This window comes from Pomacea canaliculata, linkage group LG1 (genome assembly GCF_003073045.1).
Source record: "Pomacea canaliculata isolate SZHN2017 linkage group LG1, ASM307304v1, whole genome shotgun sequence".
Taxonomy (NCBI): Eukaryota; Metazoa; Mollusca; class Gastropoda; order Architaenioglossa; family Ampullariidae; genus Pomacea; species Pomacea canaliculata.
This window is the reverse complement of record NC_037590.1, coordinates 6,170,438-6,198,124: the sequence shown is the minus strand read 5'-3', so window position 1 is coordinate 6,198,124 and position 27,687 is coordinate 6,170,438. Positions and strand designations below refer to the sequence as shown.

Below are 27,687 nucleotides of genomic sequence, written 5' to 3'. Positions count from 1 at the left end.
TAGAAAAAGGTTTGCACAACTTTCATTACCTAGTCCAAACTATCACTTTTACCTTTATTTGAATTTCATTCTTTAGCACATCAGCTCAAAAGGCAGAGTTGTAAACACAACATATCCAAGTATGTATTCAAGACAATACAAAAGGTTGATTTAGGAGATAAAAACTTTATTTACAAATCCAACAACTTGAAAGAGGAGGTGAAGTAAACCAAAAAGGAGCAAGGCGGGGCAGAATGGCCCCATACAATAAATATAATCATTATGTATAGTCATAGTTACCTTTTTTTTCTTTTTTGGTTAAGGTCTGTGTTCATATAGTCAAAACCATCAGGCAGCATGCAGATGCTGGCAACGTGCAAAACAGTGCACATAACTGCGCAAAAGGAAATGGAAGGAACGTGTACCATCTCTTGTTGAAAAACCTAGTCCAAACAAAATGTACAATCATTTTTTTTTCTCTGACAATAAACCCACTAAAGTCTTAAAAACAATATTTTTTAATAATTACCATGTCTTTGGCTTTTGTTTTGAAAACAAAGTAACATGGGAACTTCTGGTGATGAAATATGACATTAATTTTATGAGTAATGAATCCAGATTAAGAGATCTGAAAATTCTAAAAGAAAAAAATAATTCTCAATAGTTTTTAAAGATCTGTTAAATGCTCACATCATTTAACTGGCTGGTTCTGACAAAATGGTTAGTTTTATCACTTTTGTGTTCTAGCATTGTTATTTTACCCTGTTTAATGTTGATCTGTATCCAAAACATGCATTTTATGCTTTTCCTGCTGGTTTTGAGATTTTCTGGTTACTTTTCAAACACATCAGTACAGACAGCTCTTAATCAAGTCATTAAATACCTAAAATAGCATTTGTCTCATTTCTTTTGAGGAAAAAGTAAATGAATTACAAAAACTGTCTTTTTTAAAAGAAAATGTGTTGAAACTGTCTAACCTTAACATATGGCATTAAAATATACACATTTCTTTTGGGTGTCTTTTGAGTGTCTCAAGCAGACACTGTATAAAGCTAAGCAAGTTACAGGATAATTTTTGCCAAAAGAAAAAAAAAATCTCGTTAGATGGGCCATAGTCTATTACATGAGAACAGCAACATTTATGTCTCTGAAAAGAGGTTTTGAGTTGTGTATCAGCGTCTAAAATATACAGCTACTTTAGTCAAAGAACTGAAAATGGTTTATCAACCTCTGGATGTTCATATTGCACAAAACCCTTACAGATCTTATGATCACAGCCGGGAAGGTAATGTAAAGTACAGAAAGGAGAAGGAAAACAACATTTTCAATTTCCTCAACTGGTTTGTGTGTAATATTGCACCATGCCTGGCTTCCTCAGCTGGTTGGTATATAATATTGCACCATGTCTGGCTTCCCAGAAGTCTAAATTTCAAGTGACTTCAGAGGTAGAGCACAAAATGTAAAGGTGAAGATAATAAAAGAAGTAATATTACTACACACCAAAAAACAATCCAAAAGAAAAATCCCCAGTAATATGGAGTGATAAAATATTGCACTATAGAAACTGAATGGTTAGTTCAGAAATGAATTGCACTGAATGTTTAATCGTCAAGTTCAAAATGCTTATTCATCTACAGGATATATAAGTTACAACCCTCATCCCAATTAGTGTTCAGGCCATATGCACAGAAACCGACGTTAAACTGTCGGGAAAAAAAGGTGGGAAAATGCATTTTTTTTAAAGACTAGGTTATTTGTTCTCTGAAATTGTGGAGTCCATCTTGAAATGGGGTGGGTGTGAGAAAGAAAAAAATGTTAAAAGACTTAAACTGCAAACTGCAGTCCTGTGGTGTGGTGATTTAAAGAAGTTATGGCAGAGTGCAGCACAGCCCATTTAAATGGAGAAAACCTACAGAATCATCCTATCTGAACTCTGGATGCTCCTGTTGGAATCTAATGAAGTCTCAACAGACAAACCATCTTTATCTTAAAACCCATCACCAATCTCTAGCACAAAGTTTCAGCAACTAGCAAGCCATCATCCTCTGTCCTTATGAATGAAAATTAGGGGATGGAGAACAGCTGGTGGGAACTGCACTTTCTATGTTCATACATGCAAGTACACCACATAGCGTACCACCAATGTTACAAACGTGTGCCACAGTTGTCACAAGACAGCTTGCTGCAGAGCACAAGAACTTATCCCAGTGAAAAAGTTTTACCTCTTTTTAATATTCATTGCCAGCTAAGTTGCATCAATGCAGTGTATTTCTTAAGGAGACTGCTACAACCTACTTTCAGCTACTACTATAACATATTATGAAGAAAGACTTAGTCCCAAACTTCCTGAGCTTTTCCCAGTCACAGAAAGCCTTTACCAACTTTCAGTAACACTGAAACCTATGTTACTTTGTGTACAAAAACCTGTCTCAAATCCTAAAGACTCAATGAAATATTAACACTAATCATTATATTATTGGAAACAGGTCATCAATACATCAGTTAGTAGTAAGATGACAATATAGAAAAGGTTCAAGTAGCTGCTTGCTATCCAATTTCAAACTGGATGCAACAACTGAATTAATTTTCATCTCTCCATCAATATATGGCTTAATATATAAATATGTAAAATTGTGCAAGCCCTCTGCAGACTATTAACAGTTTTTGTCTGAACAACAGACATCTTTGGATGTTACCATTCGAAGATGTACTTATAATTTGCGTGTCCATGCAATTATGTAGGGGAAAAGAGAAAGAGGAGTGACTGCAGAGACTGAAAATATATTACCAAGTAGGTGAAAGAAAAACTGTCAATGACCAAGATTGAAAGACATGGTACAAAAACAATCCTTTCACCTGGCAGTCACATGTAGAGAAACTGCAGAAGAGGACAGAACCTAAACACACTCACAAATATGGAAGAGGGTTATGCAGAAACATCAGTGATAGGTGTGAGAGAGAAAAAAAAGAGCCTTGCATGCACTGAAAGTCGGAGGCCACAACATTCAAAAACTTCTTAAAAACATGCATGCATGAACAATTGCATGCAGTCAACATTTGCAGGTACGCACTCAATAGCGCACTCATGCACATACTGAAACACCCACTCTCTCTCCACCACTCTTACCATCACACAACTGCTCGTGGGCAATATTTTCAGTAACATGCATCAGAAGTATGTAAAAATGGTTAACAGTGTGCACAAGACACCTCAATAAAGGAAAATGAATAATACCATTTCTCTCAGAAAAATGGCAATAGAGTTGTGCAGCTTGGCAGGGACAGCCGCTGCCATGAGGTGAATATCTCTGTTCTCAGTCATGGCTTTTACAACCCATTCGCACAGGGTAAGCAGCAACATGGTACCAAACAATGCATACATGTAAGTCACATGCTGAATTCTCTCGGCATTATGGTGATTGCAACAACTGCTTTCAAAACTTCTTTTTTTAAGTAACAATCTTAACGCATGACCAGCGCAGATGACCAAGGCCAACTCAATATTATATTATGCAGGCATGCAACATCATGTATACCGATTGGATGGGCTCACCCTTCTCCCACTCTCTCATTCTTTCCACTGTGCTAGCGCCCTCTGGTTTTTGATTTGACAACTGGTCAGAGCACTGGAGTTCACAACCAGAAGTGATTAGATCAGACAAGGGTGGAGGCTTGCCTTACAATATAAGAAAAAAAAGAGAATCTATGTTCTGGCAAAACATTAAAAAAGATATACCAATGATTTTTCTCCCAACAGTGAATTACTACCAAATGCTTTCCATAATTATTTTTGAATGAGATGTAACCATAGTGTCTGTTCAACACATGCTTTTCAGCGAGAAAGTTATTGGATTTTAGACATCATAAGGCCACTAAACCTGCTAAACTTTAAATGAAATGTTAAAAAAAGGACAAAGTATAAAAAAAATGAAAAAACAATTGAATAATAATAAATAAAGGGCATGTTCACAGAGGCCTACTGTTAGGGAGGAAAGACATGAAGAGAGAAACACTTCAGAAAAAAGAAAATAAATATATACACCATAATACTGGAGGCACAAAATGCTCAGCTTAAAAAAATTGGAAAAAAAATTCACACCAACCAAAGCTACTTTCTGCAGAGCTTAACAGGCTCAACTACGAGTCTAGCAGGCCAACAGTTTCAAGTTATCAACTCCTGCTCCTCTTTTGTTGATCACTATGCTGTCATAAAATCATATGAATACCAATATTTTTTTTAATGGCAAAATCAGTTCTACAACTGTGGACTGTTTTTGTTCCCTGATTCTAATGACATGTTAGCTTAACGTGAGAAATCCTTCAGCCTACTCCACCCCAGAACTTGTAATGTGTTATAGAAAAAAAAAGGTGGAATGGGATTTTGGTGATGGGCATTTGTGTCCATTTTGGTTTTTTTTTTAAGTAGGAGCGTGAGGGAAGAGGAAGGTTTAAATCATTTGTTGTACTGACATAGGTTAAATAATGCACTAGGCATCCAGTTTCTCTTTGTATTTAGTCTTTATGTAGTCAGTTAAAAATTTTCTTTTACTAACAAGGAAGATGACTTTCTTTAGCATTGAAATTAAAGAAAAAATCTAATTTTAGGTCTCTGGATAGATTGTTTCAAAACTAACTGCTGTTGTCTTACATTATGCATCTCATGTTTATTACACGATGGATAAAAAAATATGAAAACTAAAAGCCATATACTAAGTGTCAGTAAATGTTCAATTCTGGTGCACTAAAATGTACCATTACAGCCTGATCAGGAGACAGCTGTGAAATATACTGGAAGCAGTAGCCTGCTTGACTCAAAATTCTTCGGCAATGCCTGCACTGCCAAAGCAGATAATATTAATAACCAAACTGTAATAACCAAACCGGAACAAATAAAATCAATGTAGTGACTACACTGATTAGGACAAGCACACTGGTCAAGAGTTACCTTGAACAGAACAAAAGGCGCTGCACATCATCAGATCTCCAAACTGTTCTTTCATTCAAAGAACAGATGGAAGGGGACAGGGGAGGTATTCTAGATGGGTGGGTTAAAAAATGAACAGCTTACAAAGATTTAAAAATACCCCATTCATCTAACTGTTCAAGTCTATATAATAGGGAGATGCAAATATGCAAACTGGTTCATAATCACTCGCTGATCAAGTAATATCAACCAAAATGTTACAAATGCATGAAATAGTGAAAACAATGACATCTTCAGGGGCAGCTGGAGAGAACTGGAGGCATGCTAGATGAGGTGATGCATTAATGGGACAAGGGGGTATAAACTGCTCCACCTTTTACCTTTTTTTCGGGTTTCGCATCCAATGTTTGATCACTTTTCTGGACTATTTTTGTGTTTTTTTAAAACACAGTTTAAGAAAATGTATCATCTAGCCCCTGGTTATTAGACGCACTCTATTCCTATCTTGAGATTCACCAATGGATGCCTGCCACAACAACAACATATAGACTTCAATCTCACAGCAGTGTTATCAGTGCACTTGCACCTAATTCTTGCCAATCTATGGCAGAAACATCCGTCTACATAACTAGTGCTTTGGTGCTGGAAGTAAATTAAAAAAAATTATCCAACACTAGTCCCATGAATGTCTGCATCAAAATATTACTGTATCATTGTTGATAAGGTTGCCACAGACTGGTTCTGTGCAGCCTTTTTTTTTTCCTGACACTCCATGCTGGATACCATAAAAGCTTACTGGCCCTTTTGATAGTAACTGAATTGTGCCTCTTGTTTTCACCCATCACTTTGTCAGCACTCTCACCATCACTCTCTTCACCAGTCTGTGCTCAGCTTAATGTCTTCTTCATCACTACCACTTCTTCCTTCCGTGCTTGTTCATTTGTTTGTTGCAGTTCATTGTATAACTGCTGAAGACAGGCAGATCAACTGACCACGCCCAGCTGGATAAACATTACCACAGTCCCACATTCAGCAAGCTGACGCTCAATTCCTTGCCATCTATTTTAAGGTTTTCCATACCCAATCTTTTCTTGAAGGCATTCCCAGAATTGAGCAAACTGTGAGACACTTGGGTACAGGATTCCATTATCTAGCAGCTTTGTATATATATACACACACGCACACACCAGTTCAAACAAGATCAAGAGGGTGTGGGGTGGGGGAAATAAAGGTGAAATGATGACAAGCTTTCTCATGGTCTGTGCTATATATAGGACAGGAAGCCATGCATGCCAAATCTTCAGGATCTTTCACAGCATGGAACCCACAGTGCATCTACCACCCTGGACACGACATTGCCACACTCACAGCAGAGTAGAAGGATTACCAGCTGGTCCAATAAGCATGAAGTACAGCTGGGATGGGGGCTGGGGGCTGGGGGCTGGGGGTTGCCTTGGTGGCAAGGATTCAGTAGATGGTAAATATTTAGTAGTAGTTGTGGTGGTGGAACCATGGTGTCTGTGGTAAAGCTCATGGTGTTCCTGTGGGAAACACCTGTCCGGTGTGGAAGTCAATACAACAGGCTATGTGTGCCTAGCAGTTACAGTGCTAGATGTCTATACTGCCCTGGCGTATAGGTGGATACTTGGAGTTTCGTGGGGAGCCATGCTTGTCCCTTGGGTCTGCATGTTCATGATCACGACCCCCATGCCGATCATGTGGTCTTCCCTCGCGACCCTCATGCTCATGTGAGTACGAGTCATAGTGAGCGCCACTTCCACCATGGTGTGTCCGGCGGTGGTACGAGTCCCTTTCAAAGTCTGAGCCATGGGGGTGTTCTTCCTCAGGAGGGGAGCGGGGGTGGCGTTCCAAGCTATGTGAATGTGCCACTTGTGGAGGCATAGTGTTGTGGCGGGAGAGAGGTCCTGGAGACTGCAAACTTCGGTGAACGGTGTGTGGTGATGGCTGTGTCATGGAAGGTGGGTGAGCTGCTCTCCAATAGGACTCCAGGTATTCCGCCAGATGCTCACATGCATCATCCAACTGGTTCTCATCCAGCAGAACATCAAACATCTCCTGCAACCCAGAAAGCACATACAACAGTGTGCCGTTGCAGCAACTACATGTAACATTACATTGAGTACTGTCTGCAAGATCAAGATTAGGGCTTATGGAAAGAGTTTATTATTTCTCTCTCTCATTCACATGTATAAAAACACAAAACATTTTGTTAGATGGGTTCAAAACATCAAACAAAATACTTGAAACATACGCTACTACCTGCCAAGTGCAAAACATACAACAGCAGAAATGTCGGGCTACAGATGGCTATATCTTAATATTGCATATATATACCTCATAAACTCACGAGCATTATCACATCCATGGTTCTTCTTTAAAAGATTATTTAACTGTGATGATCTGAAAAAGGCCGAATGCTTGGAAACAATATACACTCCACAGATCCATGATAAGCCACAGTCATAAACTATGTAGAACTTACAGGTGGACACTGGGAGAGTTTGTCAGCAGCCACTAATTGCACGTTCATGTTTCTGCTCTGCGACTTGCCTCTAGACTTGATTAAGCGCTGCAACACCTTCACATAAGGAAACAAACAGCACCCTTCAGTTCTTTCTGACGGTTGCAGAAAGATCTCCCTAACCCCTTCCCACTTTTGCCATGATCACCAACAGGTCAGAATACAGCGATGTGACTGCACTTCAAAAATTAACTCTTAGGTAAATATTTTCATAAACTCATGAAATGTGCAAACATCCATTTGGCAAAAGTTTTCCCTTCAATGCTATTGCACTGAAAACTTTTCATTTTAGCAACTAACTACAAATGAATGTTATCAAGTTACCACTACATATCTTGACAAACTGATCAAGATAACAGCTTGACTACAGATAAAGAAATTTTAAAGAGAAACCAAAAAAAAGACATACCTTTGGCGAAGAGATTTTGACATAGACGACAATTGGGGCAAGAGACGTTTTGGCTAGCTGAGAAGGATGGTTGATGGTGTCACAGTCCAGCACAACCAACTGTAGCGTGCGAGCCAGCTCAAAGATTCTCTCAATTTCAGCCTGAACTTCAACTGCAATAACAGGTTGATTTCTTAATTGTTTGCATGCTCTAAGCAAATCTTCAATGCAAATTTTAATGGATGATAAAGTTGGTGTGATTAATGTACTATTAAATCAACTCACTGAGGTCCAAGCTGAATACTACTTATACATTAACTTTAATTCTAAACACCCCCACCATACAATTAAAGCTTGAATTACTAGACATGCCCTAATGATATAGCACGTCCAAAGCATACGCATGAAGATGAGTAAACTCTTGTATGTAAAATGCTCAAGGGTAGTGCATCAGTGGACAGGGCTAATGAAAAGGGTCACAAGACCTACCAAGTCCAGATGACCGAGGATTAGTACGCTCCATGATTGCTCGCTTGCTAGGATTGTTAAGCAATGAGCGTTTCGCCAGCGAAATGTCAGCAGTGACTCTAGTAATGATAATCCTGCACATATACAGAGCCACACCCATGACACCACAGTGTAAAGCAAACCTGAAACTTTCATTATCACTTAAACCCTACCCAAGCCAGTTCTTAGGACTTTCCATGACTCAAGTTTTAAACATTACATGAAACTATGGCATCAGCATTAAGAGCTTTTGCAGCTTCTAAAAACATAAATAGTAAGCTCAAGAAGGTATTTTTAGTCTTTATTTGTAGAAATATCTATTACACACAAAGGAGTAAAGTTCTGTCAAATATAAGATGCTCTATGAAAAATCTTACCTTCCCTCAAACCGGTGTTTGAGAAAATCAAACAGTGCTTTCTGCATCATGTCAGTCACTTCGTAACCCTTGAGAGAGGGCCCAATCAAAACAACTGGTCGCATGGAAGGCACAACCTCATAGGAGGTATACTTTCAGACTGAAAATACAAAGGACACCATTGTTTCTTGAGACTAGAATACAGAAGTATACTTGATGCAGAAATCTTAGAAAACACTACAGAATTCTCTCTCACTTACCTGTTTCTTCACATCCCCTTTCACCGATTTTTATAGCTTTAAAAAAACCATAAAAGTTTACAGACATTTCACATTAGTATTAGAATATTCAAAATGCAGTCAGTCAGTTCGCCCCTTGGCTGGTACTAGAGCACACAGCTGCTGACAAGGCCCACCACTCGGGTCTGTCTTGATGGTATGCACGTTTTGTGTGGGATGACCAGTCCACTCCTTCACATTCCTAATCCAGTTTTCCTTTCAGCTACCATGGCACTGACCTCCTCTCCTTGTTATCTTGGAGGACAGTTTTCAACAGAGTACCATGTTGGGTTACACGGATAAACCAAAACAGCTAATGCTGTTTGGCTGGTGCAAGTAGAGATTCTTGAAGTCCTAGAAGTGTGGAGAGAAAGCTTTGTACGAAGTCACTTGCTTTAAGTTCCTTGTATGAAATCCAAAGAAGTCTCCTTAAGGATTTGTTCTCGAATGTCTGGATTCTACTCTACATATTGACAAGCAGAATCTATGTTTCACATCTGTAAAGCAGAATTGATACTAAGAGGGACTTGTATAAATTGTATCTTCTAGTAAACCTAATTTTATGGCTGCGTCAGACCCTGTCCAATCTAGCCTTTAATGATGTTGTAATCCTGATGCCGATATCTGTAGCAGAGCTGCTGTTTTTGGTGAAGATGGCTTCCAGTACTTAAAACTGTTTATCTCTTCGAATTGTACTCTGTCATGTAGATATCTGCTTTGCCCTTGTTAGTGATGTTCTCCATTCCATCTGCATTTGAAATGTTAGCTGTAAGGTCTTGCACTTTTCTGTTGATGCCTGCTATAAGATCGATGTTGTCTGTAAAATGCAGGTTGCAAATCGGCCTTCCACCAATGGAAACGAAAGTGTGATAGTCGTGGAGGGTTTCACCCATGATGTTATCCACAAAGATGTTAGAAGCACAGGTGATAAGGATGTCTACTGTCATGAAAGCAAGCTCACGCTTGGTTATCCAGCAGTACTGCATTTACTGAGCTCTTACACAGCACTTCAATGACCTGGACGATGCCCTCTTTGATGATGAATTTTTTCATAGCCTCTTGTGCCAGACTGTCAAAATGTAGTCAGATTAACACTAACAAGACAAAAGCTTTTAATTTTCTCTTGCCTAAATCTCTTTTCTTTACACATTTTCAAGATATCTCACCTTCTTGAAGAATGGTTTACGCTTCTCTTTAGCAGGAGGTGTAATGCTTGCTTTGCTTGACTTGGAATTTCCCAGACTGTCACTATCCTCTCCCACATTACTATCCAATCCATTCTGAGCATCCTCAATGCCAGGTGTGGGCGGTGTGGAACCTCGAGAATTTGATGGTTTGGAATTCAGCAAGATATCTATGTTGGAAGAAGAACTTGTTTTGCTGGTGAAAGAAAGGAAAAAAAAAACTTTTAACACTTCCTGGCAAAGTAAGGTGAGAGAAATAAAAATATTTGGATGGTGACCAAAAATTATAGGTCTCTTCATGATCTTTGAAATTACCAAATTAAGCCTCCACTGATGATGAGGGTAAGAAATGGTATTTTACCCTGAGCCAGCAACTAAAACTATATCATGGAAAAAACAGCCACATGAGAAAGAACATATAAAAAAAAGAACTGTGTACCTAAGATGAGATCTGAACCCAGGGCAGAAAATCCTGACTGTATTGGTGACAGGTGCTAACTGTCATGCCACGAGGCTGCCTTGATGGCTGTAGAATGGATCAGGATGTTTTTCCATGGTCTTTTCTCATGCTATCATAGATGACATCTGGAAAAAACTTACCTTGGGTATGATTTCACCCCTGGACGACTGCCTCCACCATGCTGACTCTTAAGATTTTCCAGTTTGGCCGGGGAAGGAATAAAGCGAACATCACAGCCCTCCTTGACCAGTCTCCCAATCCACCAATCATTGTTGAATTTCTACAAAACAAAAATAAAATAATCCACCAATCACTGCTAAACTTCCAAAAATATATATATACAAATCTAACTACCAGTTTTGAACTTTCTGTAGAAAACACTAATCAAACCTATTTAAGGACCTTTTGAAATCATTCCTATCAATACTGTTTGCAATGAGCTGATCAAGGCTTTAACATTATATATTCAACCAGAACTTCAGCTGCAATGTTGACAATGCTGTTCAGATTCTGGTTTTTTTTTCCCTGTAACTCACCTCTTTGATATGAAGATAATCCCTGACACCGAAAGAGACAGCATACCCATGCACTGGAGAGTCATCATCTAAAGACCCGTCATAGGAAACATTGGTCCGGACTGCAAAGGCTACTGGCTTAGTCTGTTAGCAATAATGCAATATTAATTCACAACTTCAGTTTAAAAAAAAAGACGTTTTGATGTATAGCAGAGATCAGAAAGGGTGCAACAATGTTCTAACTTTATCTTAGTACAGTGGTGCCCAAACTTTTCTCGCCTGAGGGCTGCACTGGACATGATATAAAATCTAACAGGCAGAACATGTTGGTTTTGTCAAAACCACGATATTAAAAATGATATTATGTCGTGTCTGGTTAAAATGAGCGGGTCAGATGAGGCACCCCTGTTTTAGGAATTAGGAATAAGTGATAATAAAGATGAAGTAATGCTTTGTGTAAATACCCACTGAAGTAGATTTTTAAAACAAAAGAAAAGAATGAAGGTGAAAAAAGAAAGGGAGAAACAATTAGAAAATGACAGAACCTAATATGCATGCAAGTCTCTCTCTACTAGGCCAGTTTAGTTGTAGCTAATGCCAATGACATTTAAGGAAATATTCCAGTGATTTCCACTGGCAAATAGCACCTCCAGTTAGTAGCTATTACATGTGTTGGTAAAATATTGAACTTTGAACTACTAAGAGATTCTGGAGAAATGAAACATGACATTTAATAAACTACCAGGCATGCTTCTTCCTCATTCTCATACCACCAGGACCACAAGTATATTTTATTAGAAAGATATCCCTCCATGCCAATTTTCTATAAAACGTGTACACACACACAAACACACACACATATATTTGCAGACAAGCTTTTACCTTTGCTTTTTCCAGCTGCTGCAGGGCTTGGCGTTCTGTCTCTCGGCGTAGTGCTTCCCGCTCCTCATCCAGCGAGAACTCAGATGATGGCTGGCTGTAGTTAGAGTCAGCAGAACCCTGCATGCAAACACATGTCATTATCTACACAAGCCTGTACACTGCCAAAACACCACACCGAAAACTTTCACATTTTAAATTCAAAGTGCAGTGAAACCCAAATATATGTATTTTATATCTTGATGTTATTTTCATAGTTCTATAAAAGATCATGCAATCATGTATGTCTTAAAAAGATTGATTCATGTGTTGAAGAAGTGACAATACAGACTCCATAATGATCACCAGACAGAAAATAAGACATTCCAAATACAGTGATCCCTCACCTATCACGGGGGTTACATTCCAGTGATCCCTGTGATAGGTGAAAATCCGTGAAGTAGTGGCACTATATTTATTTTATTATTTATATATATTTTAGGGCTTTATAAACCCTTCCCACTCTCTTACTATTAATCATGCAAACGTACAAGCAGTAATGGTGTACACTACAGCATTTCCATTGTATACAGTACAGTATTCATCCGCTGATGAAATACCTATGCACACTGCATTTTATTTCGATTTAACATTTTTTCAATATGTTTGAATTAACATTTTTATAGTTTTAACCTTCTTTTGGCAAAAATAATGATAATTATAAATATTATATAAATACCTATACAGGGCTTCTGCTAAGGCTAAATTCTTTGGGGTCCCAGGGACCCCTTCTTCAGATTTTTAAGGGGTCCCTGTTCTTCGCCCAAATCTGAAGGGGACCCCATTGACGAAAATTGAAGGGGTCCTCCGAACTTTTAATGTGTACTGTACGCAATTTTTTGCGTAAGCAGAAGCCCTGCCTATATATAGCAAAATCCTGTGCTAATTAGACATATTAAAAAAAAAAGATTTACAAGATCTTGTTTTTAAGCATCTTTCTTTTGAATGACTATGGCACTTGCTTTAAATTCCTTGGTAAATAACCCAAATGTATGTTTTGTCTTCAGGATCATTGGCAAGGAAAGTGTTTGGTCACTGCATAAAATGACGAAATGTTCACATGTTGATCCTTTACCAAAAACATGCAGCAAGGTTGGCTCTCCTGAGTGATCCATGACAACAGTTAACATCTGACACCAGGTCAATGCTTTCACAAAGATAGGTTTAGCTCTTTTATACTCACATTATAAGCAAAGTACTAAGTGAAAACAACTTGTGGTATGTAATTTATATGCCTGGTCAAATACCCATAAGCAATTGCTGATATGCATTGGGAAGATAGTAGGGTGAATAAATCCATCTAGAACGATGAATCAGACAATCTAAACTTTCATCATCACATTAATCATTAAAGCCTTTGACGACTGCCTCAGTCTCTCTGATCATATAAACTAATCCCTTTGGAGATGAAACCCACCTGCTAACCACAGTGCTGATCCTTTAACAAAATGAAAACAGTCTTAGCATTAATCATAAGCATCATTCTTTCACCTAAGGAAGAGGGATTTTAAAAAAAAAATCTGAGCGTTTGCTTCTGCACAGAAGTTGCAAAGTACACCTCTCATACCTCCTAATTGTGGCTCAAATTACATAAAGTAATAAACACTGGTATATACATTAGTTGAGAAAGAACGGCAGCAGAAGCATTATGGTGTTTGGGTGATCCCATGCAGAATGCACCAAAAAAAAAGAATGAAAGTATTAACCCCAAGAGCTCTTGAGCAGTCTCTTCAACAAATTGGCCCAAAAAGTGAGTGAAACTGGACTGGTGATTATCTTTCTGGCACCCTTCATTTTCCTGCCTACATACAAATATCCTGTGCATTCATGAATGATAAAAGGTGATCTCCCAGATGGTGTTTATTGATTGGCTGTGCAGTAGGCAGATGTTCTCTGCCATTTAAAATACAAACTGCATACATAAAAGTGAGAAAGAGAGAGAATTAGAAGACAGACACATCAACAGAATGATGGATGCTCTCAGATTTAGGGGAAAAAAATAGTACTGGAGGAGTGAGGGAAGACAAGAGGAAACAATATGTATGTCTACCACCTAACTTGTTTTTTTAATGAGGACAACTAGTTAAAATGCTGGTGATTTGCTATAACCGTTATAAAATGGGAGATGTCAGCACATTCTAAAACCTAAGAAAGCTGGAATGTCACTTAATTCTTAACTCCACTCCTCTGGTGTGTCTATGGCAAATGCCTTCTGTTTACAACCTGACCAAACCTTGAGCCAGTGCCAGACCCTCCTGCAGCATTCAGCACCTGAGTGTTTTGCACAGCAAGCATGCAGTTTACAAACCCCTGTTGACGCAGGTACTGCACTCTTTCTATCTGCCACCACTCCTTCAGCCTTTTTTCTTTTCTCAGACTACTTAATGAAGACAACTTGTCTGAGGTTATTGCTGCAAGTCTGTAAGATGGTGAGATTGTGTGTGTGTATATATATATTAGATTATAACCCCCATTCCCTAGTAAGAAAAAAATCTTTTTAACTCTTCTCATAAAAGAATCACGATTTTCAGTCTTTTCAATCTGTAACATTTTTCATCTTCGAGTTTTCCCTTCAGTGTAGATTCTGCTTTCAAATCCCTATATACCGCAATCTAATTATTTGAAAATAGCTTACATATTTTATGCTTAAATAGGTGTGATTCAAACAATGAACTGTCTACGTGGTACACTCTGTGTGACTGTCTGGGTTACAGCTCTATTATGCCAATAAAAATAGGTTAAATCATGTTTTTTTCAATTTCACACCTTTTGTTTTAAAAAAAATCAATCTTACTATTTGTCTTTTCTAATTCACAATAGCTACTCAATTATATTGTCTTGTGGGACAGTGGTAATGTTTTTGTCATTAAGGTATGAAGGATTGTGGGTTGTGTATTTCGATATTATTGCTGGTAAGTTTAACTTTTCTGTAGATGTGGCAGACTACATTAAACTATTTCCCTGTGACATAGTCTCAGCTGTTAATCTGGTATAAAAGACTACCAACTATCCAGTGACATAGCCTCAGCTGTTAACCCCGTATAAAAGCTTACCAACCGACCATCCAGTTGTGAAAAGCTTCTTTATCTCTGATTCTATGCTATTTGATGATGTTTCCCAAAACAAAAATTCAAGCGATGGCATGTGCCCCTAGTTGAAACAGAACAGTATGCCAGTCCCAGCTTAAACTTTTGTACGACTGTTCATGACGGCTACAGAACACCATGCCAGTCTCAGCTTAAGCTCTTCTAAATTTTTTACACAGGTGATAGTAAATATTAGTTTAGTCATCTCTACCAACAAGCATCATCAAAACATACAGGGATTCATAAAAGCTAAATCAGCTAAATTGGATACAGGTACTTTTAAAAAACAACAAATAACTGTTACAAAATGTGTACCTCGATCTCAAGGTCATAAAGCAACTATTACTAATAGTATTAGGGTATTACTTTTCAACAATAAGAAAGCAAAACAGCTATCTACACACTGTAAACTAAAAACCAGTTACACATTTATACAGATGAACATTATACAGAAAATAGATTTTAATCTGTATGGGTAGGAAATACCAGTAAATCCAGCCTGCACATTTTTGTAATTGAAATCATTAAAGTGACTCATGAAAACTAACTACTAAGTCACAAATACAAAACAAAATGGCCAATAAGTTTGAATAAATTTAGAAAGCCATAATCATATAGCTTGTGCTATGTAGCTTAACTACCAGTGCACTCAGTTTAGCAAAGAAATAAAAAACACAGTTTCCAGCCACTTTCTATTTAGGCAATAAAAGAATACTTTTGTTGAAAATTTTAAGCTAAACAGTAAGCACAATTAAACCAACACAGCTTGCCTTGCCTATAATTGCTTACTTTTACCGATGTCTTTAGAGCTGCAAACTACATCTTTCCCTAAGTTTCATCAGCAATTGCAGTCCTAATGCCCTCTGCAGAAAGTGGTGTAGCATTCAGATTTTACTCTCTCATGGTAATGTGTCCAAAAGCAATTTTTATCATCATCATCATTTGATGCAGGATACACAAAATCAAAATGTATAAAACAAACACACACACACACACGAGTGAAGGGATGGAGAAGAAGAGAGTAGGAATATGTTTGATCTCTTTCCAACACTGAAAACATGAAGCTATATTTGACCAACACTGACAAGAAAAAAACAAAAAACAAGCAAAAAAAAAAAAAAAACCCAAATAAATTCTATTGCTGTCATTAATGCATGATGTCATAAAAGACTGCTCCTTATCACCCCCTCCCCAAAGTGCATGTGCACACATGTATTCACATGCACACATATACAGAGATTTACAGCAATTTACATCCAGGCAGTAAATTACACAAATACTAAACCATCTCCAAATCATTTGTAAATAGAGCAATACTGAATGAACAACTCTCTGTCCATTAGCCCAAACAAGGTCATTAATTAAGGATAACTTTGTGTTATAATAAAACTTCTGATTAACATATGTATCTTCAGCCACCCCAAGTAGTAAACACTTTCTCCTGCACCTCTGGACTGTAAACATACACTCTCTATCAAAGCTTTCCCCATTTCTTAAATAGCAATAAACTTTGTCTCAAGTAGATGAAAACTGACAACAAAGGTGGTCCAACTGTCAGTAAATAACCAATATTACACATATGCATACAATGAACACCTAAAAGTAAGCAGCAACCACCTCATACCTACTTTGCATACCAAGAGAAATGTGAATTAGTTTGTATCTCAAAAGGAGATGGATTTGAACAACTAATATTACAACTACATACTGTTCAGTAGAAAAATTAGGCTTTCATCACCTACTTTCATCAACTTAAAATAAAATTCATGCTTGAAATTTGAAATTATAAAACACTACTCCATTTGGTCATTTCCATGGTGTAGCTGTAATACTACAAATGAAAAAGTTATAAAAAATACAAAGAGAAATATCACCGTTAAATGAAAAAAATGAAGTGATAGATGATAACACTGACACTTCAGAAATAAAGTATCCACAAAAGCATGGAACAAGCTGAAGGAAAAGATCAGATCTCTGTCTAAAGATTCTTATAAACTAATACAAAGTGCCCTGAATGAATGGTGGATCACACAATACATACTCCTCACATCAATACAGGAAAAACAATCTGCAGCACAAGAAATGAAACTATCAATAACAAACATACTTCCTAGCAACCAAAGTGCTTTGGAATTTTTTTTAACTGGTGGCTGAGGATCAATAACACAGCTCATGCTGTAGAGTGGGTAATAGGGATCAGGACACAGTAGACAAAATGACAATTTGTAAGTGATAACGGGAAGTGGGGGACACAGAGGGAGTGGGAGGTAACAGACTGAAAGAGTCAGGAGTTACACACTCAAGTGTCATACACCTAAAAACCATGCTACAATACTTCGAAATTTTGCATTACTGACTAGAAAGTGGAGGAAGAGAGCTTTAATGAGAGTGGGGTTGGTAAGGACAGAAGGTCAGAAAGTATTCACCACCAGCGAGTCAATGTCGCTGAGTCCAGACAGGATCTTCCTCAGTCTGCCCATCCTTCCTTGCTCTGCATCATGCATTATGCACACTGCTGCTGATAGTCACTGTCAAGAAGCATCACCCTGCTTGCTTGATTACACCACCCACATAAAAAAATTGGCTGCCCTCTTTTGTGTAATATCCTCTGAAGGCTTTTTGTCTTGTTTGAGTTTCTGTATCCTCTACTTCTGCTTCCTGTTGTTGTTTCTCATCCTCAGATCTCAAATGGATGGCAAAGCAGACACCATACAATCGGCAGCACAAATGTCTTGCAGGGCTACATCCACAGCCCCGAAGTGACATCTTTCAATGCCTGGCAACACAGAAAGCCTGGTCTTTCCCATCCTGATATCACACAACAGGCAGGGACTCCCAGCAGAGGGCCTGGCTTACGTCATAATTATGATGTGTGCCTTTACTGATCGACTGCCACCATTTGCAGGAAACATTAATAGTGCCACTACCAGCCGGCAGACATCCCATAATGATTAGCACAGCCAGAGCGAGGCTGGGCGGGCGGCGACCCAGTGGCCACAGCTGATCATCAATTGAGCCACATGTGCACTGTCGATCAATACGCGAGTGCTGAGGTATCAGACAGTTGTAGTCCTTCATATTTGTGAAAGGGAAGGTACTACAGTCACAGAGATGTGATGAAAGATATTGAACATTTGGCTGCAATCCAAAGAATGCAGTTGTCAGTTCACTGGCCACAGAATCTCTGATCAAAGTTGAACCCCAAATCTTCGCTTGACATCACCATTACAAAGATCAAGACCAACAAGCCTCATCGGTCCTGCCTTGTATCTGTTACGATAAATTTTCTAAATTTTTTGTTGCGGCATAACCCTTGGAAAGATGACTAAAAAAATGATGAGCACACAATTCATTTTAAAACATATCAATTACATAATTAAGTCCAATGTATTAAAACATTATCAAATATTACTTCTAAATATTAAACTGATCCAAGTTTACAGTAACATTTTCTTAATTAAAAATAACTATTATCGTTCCTTAAAATATTATAAGTTTCTGTAGTATGCCAGTTGTATGCAGCACACCCATTCACTTTTAACTCCACCCACATCCATGTGGCATCTATAAATAAGTAGCTTGATGACATCATTTTAAATGATACAGGATTCCTTTTAATGAGATGACAGCTCTGCAAAAATAATATCAGATCCATTGTGTCTTAAAGGTCAACAGAAAGAAGACAGAAGTGATGAGGATCAACAACAAGCAGGAACTCCAAATCCAACTTTTAGGAGAGAACATCCTGGAAACAGACCGCTTCATGCATCTGGGGAGCATGACAACAAGGATGGTGGAGCGGATGATGACATCAAAAGCCGCATCAACAAGGCCAGGTAGGCTTTCAATAGCCTACACCCCATCTGGAACTTCCGAGCATTATCCTTCAGCAGTAAGATCTGCATCTTCAACACCAATGTGAAGGCAGTCCTACTGTATGGTTCTGAAACCTGGAGAGTGACAAACATCATCATCAACAACAAGCTGCAGACCTTTACCAACCGATGCCTATGCCATATTCTGGGAATGAAATGACCCGAAAAGATCTCCAACAGCAGTCTGTGGAAAAGAACCAACTAGAATGCCACTAGCCAAGACATCACAAAGCACAAATGGAGCTGGATAGGACACACCCTGCGCAAACCAGCTGACACCATTGCCAATCAGGCACTTGACTGGAATCCTTAGGAGAAAAGGAGAGTTGGGAGACCAAAGCAGACTTGGAAAAGAACAGTAGAAAGCAAGGCAAAGGACACTGGAACCACATGGTCCCTATTGAAGGGAGCTGCCCAAAACCAGGTCTGCTGGCGAGGTGTTGCTGCAGCCCTACGCTCCTCAAAGGAGCAACAAGGAATAAACTAACAAAACATTGTCTCTTTATTTATTTATTTTTTGTTTGCCATCAGTGTCAACTTCAATCTCTTAGAAAAACCCCAACAGTTACTAACGTGCCTAACATGAAGCTGAAATGATAAAGATGTGAAGGGAATGGGATGTGGAGTCATCACACCAGATCAACAACTGCTTTTTTCCAGAAGTGTGACACTAGGGGGAACAAGGAAAGACAATGCCCACAACAAAGTGACAGTGACCTCTCAAATCTCTGGCATCTCCTTCAGTCACAGTGCGTTGCTGACTCCTTTTAAAAGGTTTATTATTGAAAATAATCGTTTCAACATGATGGCACTATTGCATCAGCATACAGCAAGATTGGTATACTTAAACAAAAATATTTAGACATGATAAGCTGCACAAAAAGAGGGAAGCTCCTATTTCTATGGTCTATGACTTCATACTATGCTTACAAATGCACTCATTCTAGTATAACCTGGCCTTATCTGACCTGTCTGAACTCAACAAGCTTCTATGTATCTTGCACAAGAAATCTAGAACCAATGGCTTTGTATGAAGCACGGTTCCCATATTTGTAAGACACCAAGATTCCTAGCTAACAGCAGTCAAGCAGTGTAATCTGGTCTGGTTTGTCTATGTTGACTCTATGCTGAAGACTGTCTTCCAAGGTACCTTGAAAGGAGATCGACATCACAGTGGCCAGATGAAAAACTGGCTTATAATTAGTGGACTGGTCATCCAGTGCAGGACCTGCTCAAGATAGGCCTGAGTAGTGGGCCTTTCAGATCCTGTGTCTATTCATGTGCTTAGCCCAATGACCGGCACCAAGGAAGAAATGAATAAACGCACTTATCCATTAAAAGCAGACCACATTACTAGCAAAACCAATATGTTGCTAACGGCCCAGCATCATCACCTGAAGTTACAAATGGAACAGCAAAAGATTCAGTGCTGTCAACCCTTTATTCTAAATGGATAGGCACATGACTATTCTGTGATGTAAGTATTTAAATTGGCTAGGAAGCCAACTTAAGTATGAGAGCTTAAAGATGTGACTACAGGTTGGTGGTGAACAGAGAAGACTGCTGTGATAATGATAAGTTCAAGATCTATCAAAGCTCTGAAACATCTATTTCACAGATACCTGGGTAAGTAAGATGCTATGATTAAAGACTTCTTGCCTAGAGTATAAGGTTTAATTAAAGATGCAATAAAATAGCTCCTGCTATGATTCCTCCATATCTTGCACAAATCTTAGAACGTGGGAGACAGAAGGAAACAAGTAATTAAAACATATTAGGTTACAACGAATCCACCAACAGCCCAAGTATTATGATGTGCAATAGTCTTGGAAGGGTGTACCTTGAAAAATACAGAACAAAAATAATCCAACAATATGTAACACGTCACTACCACCAAATATCACACTACCAATTACTTAAAATTAAAATGCCTCACTCTTATAAAGTATTTCCTCATGTTGCCTTTTATTATTCAGGCTTTATTCTATGGCGTCCTTCAAGGGCATCACAAATTACAAGGCACAATTATAATCATATGTACCGAAACCAACTTTTTACTATGCCAAGAAGACCCAGCATCTCTCCTTGATCTGCAACAACTTGGTCCTGTGCCAATACACAGGATTCCAAGGAAATGCTATTGGCACAATTCAAGATTGCATGGATATGCCAACAGGAGGGGATGAGAGGGTGTGGGAAGGAAAACGTCTTCAAATAATCTATATTTTTAAAAACAGATTTTAGTTGAAAAAAATGAATAAGTATTAAGTGCACTTCTCAAGCATATGCATAACTGCATACATGCATGTGCACACACTCTGGAATGCATTGTACATTTAAGCAAATGTATACACAAGTACATGGACTACATATGCGTGAACAATTACACATGGATGTACACACCCACACATACACGTGTATGTCATTCTTGTCCACATTCTCGCACGTGCATAATATGTTAAATCCTGATTTTTAAAAAAAACAATTCTGCAAGTTTTATAGGATAGGCATTAGTAAAGGTGAAAAAAATCTCCATGAGAAATTGTCACTACTAACTTATTTAACATGGGGGTAGGGGAGTTATCTTTGATTATCTTTTTCTTCAGACATGCTGCAGATTATGTCTGAAAACAATATTTTTTTATAAAGGTTTTAGAGGTGTCAATAAAAATCACCATCTAGGAAAGCAGAAGGCTTTATACTGATGATTATTCATTGTCATAAAGTTGAATACACATCAATAATCTTCAATTTTCAAAAATAATAGCAACTGAAATCTTAACAAGCTCAAAATATCAAACAGAATACATTTTTAACTCTGTTATTTTAAAATATCTAAACCTATGTGGCACTACAACCAATCAGTGACTTCTATGAAAACATTCCACATAACATCTGTGAAAAACACAAATTCACAACATTTAAAAGAAAGCATTTGGTGGGAGGTGAAGCCACAAATAAATCAAGCAAAAGTTGTTCATACACATATTTTTCCAGTTTACAAAAATTTATAAGCTAATATAAAGAAATGATACATAACCAAGTTTGGTATAATTATTCTATTCATGTTATTATTAACTTCAAAACTAAGCAAGTACTTCAGGTGACATTTCGACTGAATGAATTATTTTATAGAAAATAATATTTATATGCCCAGCTCTGATCATGAAATTTTAAATGGGCAAAAATATTTACCTTCACGATAGATGCTGAGGATCCAAATTTCATGGCTACCCTAGGCTAAGACTATGCTCTATACAAGACTATGAAAACGCGGTGTGCCGGCATGTTTTCAAATAGAACCACAGAACGATTTCCTCACAGGTCTGAGCAGCCAGCAGAGCCAAACCAAAAGACTGAATGAAGATTGTGATCCATTATTAGAACCATAAGGACACAAAATATTATTTACAAAACTCTCTTGAATATATTACTAATTAAAATCATTCAGTTCTCTGTCCTGCTCAACACTATAAGAAGTCTAAATAGGTACAGCTCCTATAGCCTACTTACCATAGGAAAAGCGAACTGAAAATGGTTCATAGTGAGTAGAATACAGCTTGTGGAAAGCAGGGGCCAATGCTCTTCTTCTACAGGCATTTACTCTTCCTGATAAACCATACACCTATCACTGATGGGTGAAGGAACTTACTAGCTTTTGACCTGAGCCAGCCTCAGACTGGCAGCCTTTTCTTTGCAAACTATGAAGTCACAAACTTTCATTTTCACAGCCCATTAAGATGAGTTTTAATCTTGATTTCTCACTGCTAAATGTGTATCATCTGCATAAATTATCAATAGCTTTAAAATGCTCATATTATCACAGCGATGTTAAATTTTCAGCTTAAAAAAATTCATGATCAGAGCTGTGCAAAACAGTCCTATTGTTAAAAAAAAAAATTAAATTCTGGATTTGTTCAATTAATTTTTTTAAAGAGAGGTGGCAAGATCATGCCTGCATGCATAAAAGTGCAAAGTGGCAAAAAAGCATGCTTTCAAGGCGATATTCATCTGTCACTGTTCAAGTGATTAAAGAATGTGCAATGGACTGCCTCAAACTTGTCTGAAGACTGGACAGGGTAACTGACCTGTCTGATGAAGCTGTTAGAACTGTCTGAGAAACTGCCATCAGACCGTTTGAACTTGCTTTTCTTTGGAACTCCTTTACTCTGCACACACCCAGACCATAGAGCCTTGTTCAAATATATAAATGCCCTTCCACCACCTTCCTCTATAAATGGCAACAGTACAGAATAAGCCATAATTCAAGAAGTAACAACTAGACCATAGCCATCCAGGAATCCCATTCCTAAACTCAAGTTACATTAATCTTCATTCATTTTACTTGCATGCTGTAGCCAAGCTATGGAAAAGCAAGTGTAAGTGTACTGAATTTCCAAAATGATATAACAGATTTTGAATTCTTCCTTTGCATGCTGATGTTTGAAAGATATTACAGGAACAAGGAGATTATTGGCTCATATTTAGGAACTAACACTGAGATAAACTGGGGTGAAACAAAACTGCACGTGGGATGGTAATTTATCTCATGAACATTTGCTACAGTGTTTCAAGGCTGATTCTTAAATGATCTCATGATTGAACTAAGGCACTTCATCCCTTTCCATTTTGCTATCTTTTGCGCTATACTGAAAAGTTATGACCAGATAACTCTAGCTAGCACTATCTTTAGGTGCTTTCAAACAATTTGCATCTGGAACTGTTACTTAAAAATTTAGAAAATAAAAACTTTTCATAAGAAGCCTACATGGTAACTTGTACTGCATGGCAATTAGATAAAAACAACTGAGAAGTACCTTTTCTTCAAATATATCAGATATTTATGAACGATTATTTGCTTTTGTCAAATGTTAATGGTCAATGATGACTGTAAATCATGTGCACAACAATTTGAACCAAAAAATAATAATTCTACTATTAGTACAAAATAAATTAAAAAGTCACTCCTTGCTCAAATGTTATGCAAAGCTGGCTATAAGAATAGCTGCAACAAAAGATCATATTCAAAATCAAGGAACTCTATACAATCACAAACAATATTATTACAAATGAAAAGACTTCTAAATCCTATGAGATTCTACAAAACTCGTTTAGGTGGTTCATCAACCAAACAGTACTAGTAAGCATAAAGAAATTACTTAAGTGGCTTCATGCAAGTACAGTGGAATTCAAATGTTAAAAACTGAACAGGTATTTTCAAGTTTACTTCTACGAATATGCTGTACTGCACTGCAAGACATTTGAGAGGAGGAACATGTAAATATTTGAAATGAAATGTGCATCAAACACAGGAATATATAAATAAGATCTGGGAAAGAAAATGTACAAATTAAAATTCAATTATTTTAATTAGTGTCTATCTAAATTACTGAGCTATATACTAATCAATCTAATGAGATAATGTGCTTCTATGCTGTATGTGACTACGAAAGTCGAGCTGAAGTCTCAACATCTTGTTGGCTCAGCTTAATATGATTAGCCCAAAGGGTAACTTCAGCTAAAGAAAGAAAGATCTAAAACCTGTAGTTTTACTATTCACTTACTGAGCAACAGAAATGCCAAAATAACAGCAAGTTAATAGTTATAATAACCTTATTTAAGCAACTATAAACTTATATCATGACGATGATGTGACAATAGTAGCCTACTAAAATTTGCATATTACATTTTGGTGGGTTCATACTTTAAGCGTGTCCTGTTCATATTATTACTATATACTGCACGCAAAAAGCTACATCATCAGCTGTACCAGTCATCTTAAACGTATGTGCCTGCATCAGATCTTGAGAACTACATATTTTATAAGCTGCAAATTACCAAAAAAAACATACAAAAATCAAAACAAACACAAAAACAAAAAAAGTATGATTCTAATCTGTACAGTCTGTTCGTTTATCTTCTATGTGAAATAAACACTATAACCAAACTTAAGCTGTTAAGAATGTTCATACTGTATCGGTAATGTTTGTAGCCAACTGTAAATAAAGTAGGTTTTATTTTGTACATTTATCCTATAGCCTTGGTATTTGAAATTACCACTTTAATTTAAAAGGTTCAATCTGACTATAAAACTCAAGAAATATATCATTAACAGTACTTCATTTTAATGAACAAAAAAGTGAGATTAACAACAACTGATGGCCTATATCAAGTGAAAGGAGAGGTGAATAAAAAAATAACTGGACATTGCTGAATGGTTTTCAGTAAATGTATTTGTGGATATATATACTCGCATTTATGCATGCATGCTAGCATTAACATTATGTATGAAAAACATTTTTAGACTCAGTAGCAGTCAGAGATTCATTCATACTAATTCACTTGGATGCATTTGAAAATTTTATTGATCTAACGGCAAAGTCAATTTAAGAATGACATTTATGTTTGAGGAAGGCAGGTCAGTTTCAAAAGAAAGGTAACAAAAATTCTGAAATACCTTCACGATACATTATGAATCCTGTAACTGCAATACTCTAGTGAATGTGCAATGATCTCTGAAAGCATCGTGTGTAGTGCTAGTGTGTAGATAAACATCTGTGCATGCTTGCAAGTGTGTTTGAATATATCTATGCATGCAGTCAGTGGAGAAACTGAAATGTGTGGTTAGTGTAGTGTGCGCATGCATGCCCATGTATTTGAATGTATATGGAAGGGGTCTGTACAAGGAAAGATAATTTTCTTTAGTTTTTGTATTTCATTTTTCTAAGGTGCACATATGGTAGTACATGTAGTGGATTCTGTCCAAGATCATTAAGACATGTTCCTTGTGCAGTGTCACTTGATATGTAAATTAATTCTTCTTTTCTTGCTGTCATTTATATTTTGTCAGCAAATAAATATCGCTGATGAAATTCTCACCACAAACTGGAATAGTGGTAAATCATTTATCATAAAAATACCAGGACACAGTGACGATAAATTAAAAGTTGGGGGTAGGGGATGTGTATAATAAGCAGATGAAAACCTTTAAGATGTCAAAAACTATTAATATGCTGAATACATTATTTTGTCACTGCAACACTTAAACGTACACCATCACCCTATCACAAAATTCATCAACCAATCCTGTAATACAAGAAGCAGTTTAAATTGACAAATAGCTACTGGTGTTGTTTGAGTTTTTAATACACCTTTCCTTGTAAATATGACTTAAAACACCAAGTCTTGTTGTATAATGTTTAAACCTTACATCACATAAAAGGCCGGGGAGTTTTGCCAATGATAATTAAATTATTGAATAATTTTATTGTGAATTTTGTTATAACTTTCTTGCTATTCCATCTATCTTTACATTGTTTAATGATGGTTAATAATTATTTTATGTCTCCAGCTCAAGAGAATATATTTACAAAGAGTAGTATTGAAATATATGACAGACTGCCACTGGAGGCAGGAGCACTTGCTAGTTTGATACCCATGTTATAAAGCATACTTCTTCCAGTCCATTCAGTTGTTGAATAGGTCTTGAATCCTTAAAAAGCTGGGGAAGCAAGTGCAGCAAGGCTCAAGTGATAAGCACCATATAAGCTGGCCCCCAAAATAAGTGCATTCTTTGCACCTCACAGTTATAGCCTAGGTTCTATTATAAATCACACACATTTGAGTGTGTGTGTCCGTCCTAATATGATTACTTTTTTTTTAAAAGTCCATACAGCATTACTGCACCTATTCTGCCAATGACGATTTCTGTAATCCTCTGCTCAGACCATAGTCGTGAAGATGCTTTCGTATTACAAATACAATAAAATAGAGAAATCATGCAAGGTGAACCACTTTCCGAAAGTTTTGCATCGTTAGTGGTACCAAGGCGGGTCAAATGCTGTAATGATAAACAGCTATCCAGTCGGTGCCTGCTTTCGTGTACTGGGATTGGCGGAATTTCCATACACACTGAAATTTCGAAGAATGTTCACGCACACTTTCACTTGCAATCAACTTTATACTGACCGCAAGCATACGACTTTTGCAATCTGCATATAGTATGACAAAGGAATTGCAGAAAACAGGAACATATATACCATCCGCACCGTCTGCTTAGAGCTTCCGGATGCCAAAATCCGTAACATCGACCCCATCAAAAAGGGAACCCTTTTCAGCATCAGCGAAGAACCAGAAACAAGTTTTATAAGATGCTGCAATAACAATTAATTGCCACACACATAAAAATGTAACAAGAATGATAACCAGTGTTATGTACCTGAGAGACGGGCGGCATATCTCCTTCTATGAAGTCCTGGAACTGGGAGGTTGGCTGCGCCATTTTAGCTTCCTGGCAAAGGCTGGAACGGACGCCATAAGCGCTGTTGTATGTAACACGACAGCTTTCCCGTCACATTATCGTCACGAAATATTGGCGTCTCTAAAAGTTTAAGGTTTCCGGCACATGCAGCAGTTTCAGCCGAGCTAAAACCAAAGCGAGCACCAAATTTCACAGAATCTTCAGATGTTGACTTCCATTTGTAGCTATGCAGGGAAAGTGTCGACTGCGTTCTTTGGTCTGTTAACAAACACTAAAAACCCGTGAAGTATATAAGACTTCCTTGCTAGTTATGCAGTTTGCGTTAAATCTGAGAACTAGTACCTTTTATAGTAAACATAATTTCTCAACGCAGGCACGAAAGCTTCGACTCAACTCAATGTCCGAGACTCCTTAC

The 27,687-nt window shown here is 37.6% G+C and overlaps 1 protein-coding gene across 1 annotated transcript; it reads right to left on the bottom strand.

Moving 5' to 3' along the window:
• Positions 1-145: 145 nt before the first annotated feature.
• On the bottom strand, positions 146-27,687 carry LOC112562353 (voltage-dependent L-type calcium channel subunit beta-1-like). Its single transcript, XM_025235586.1, is given in 12 exon segments — positions 146-6,979; positions 7,407-7,502; positions 7,855-8,006; positions 8,323-8,435; positions 8,718-8,841; positions 8,844-8,856; positions 10,141-10,354; positions 10,759-10,898; positions 11,155-11,277; positions 12,016-12,132; positions 23,101-23,181; positions 27,231-27,687. Coding segments are annotated over 12 exon segments (1,704 nt in total). The 5' UTR covers positions 27,294-27,687; the 3' UTR covers positions 146-6,511.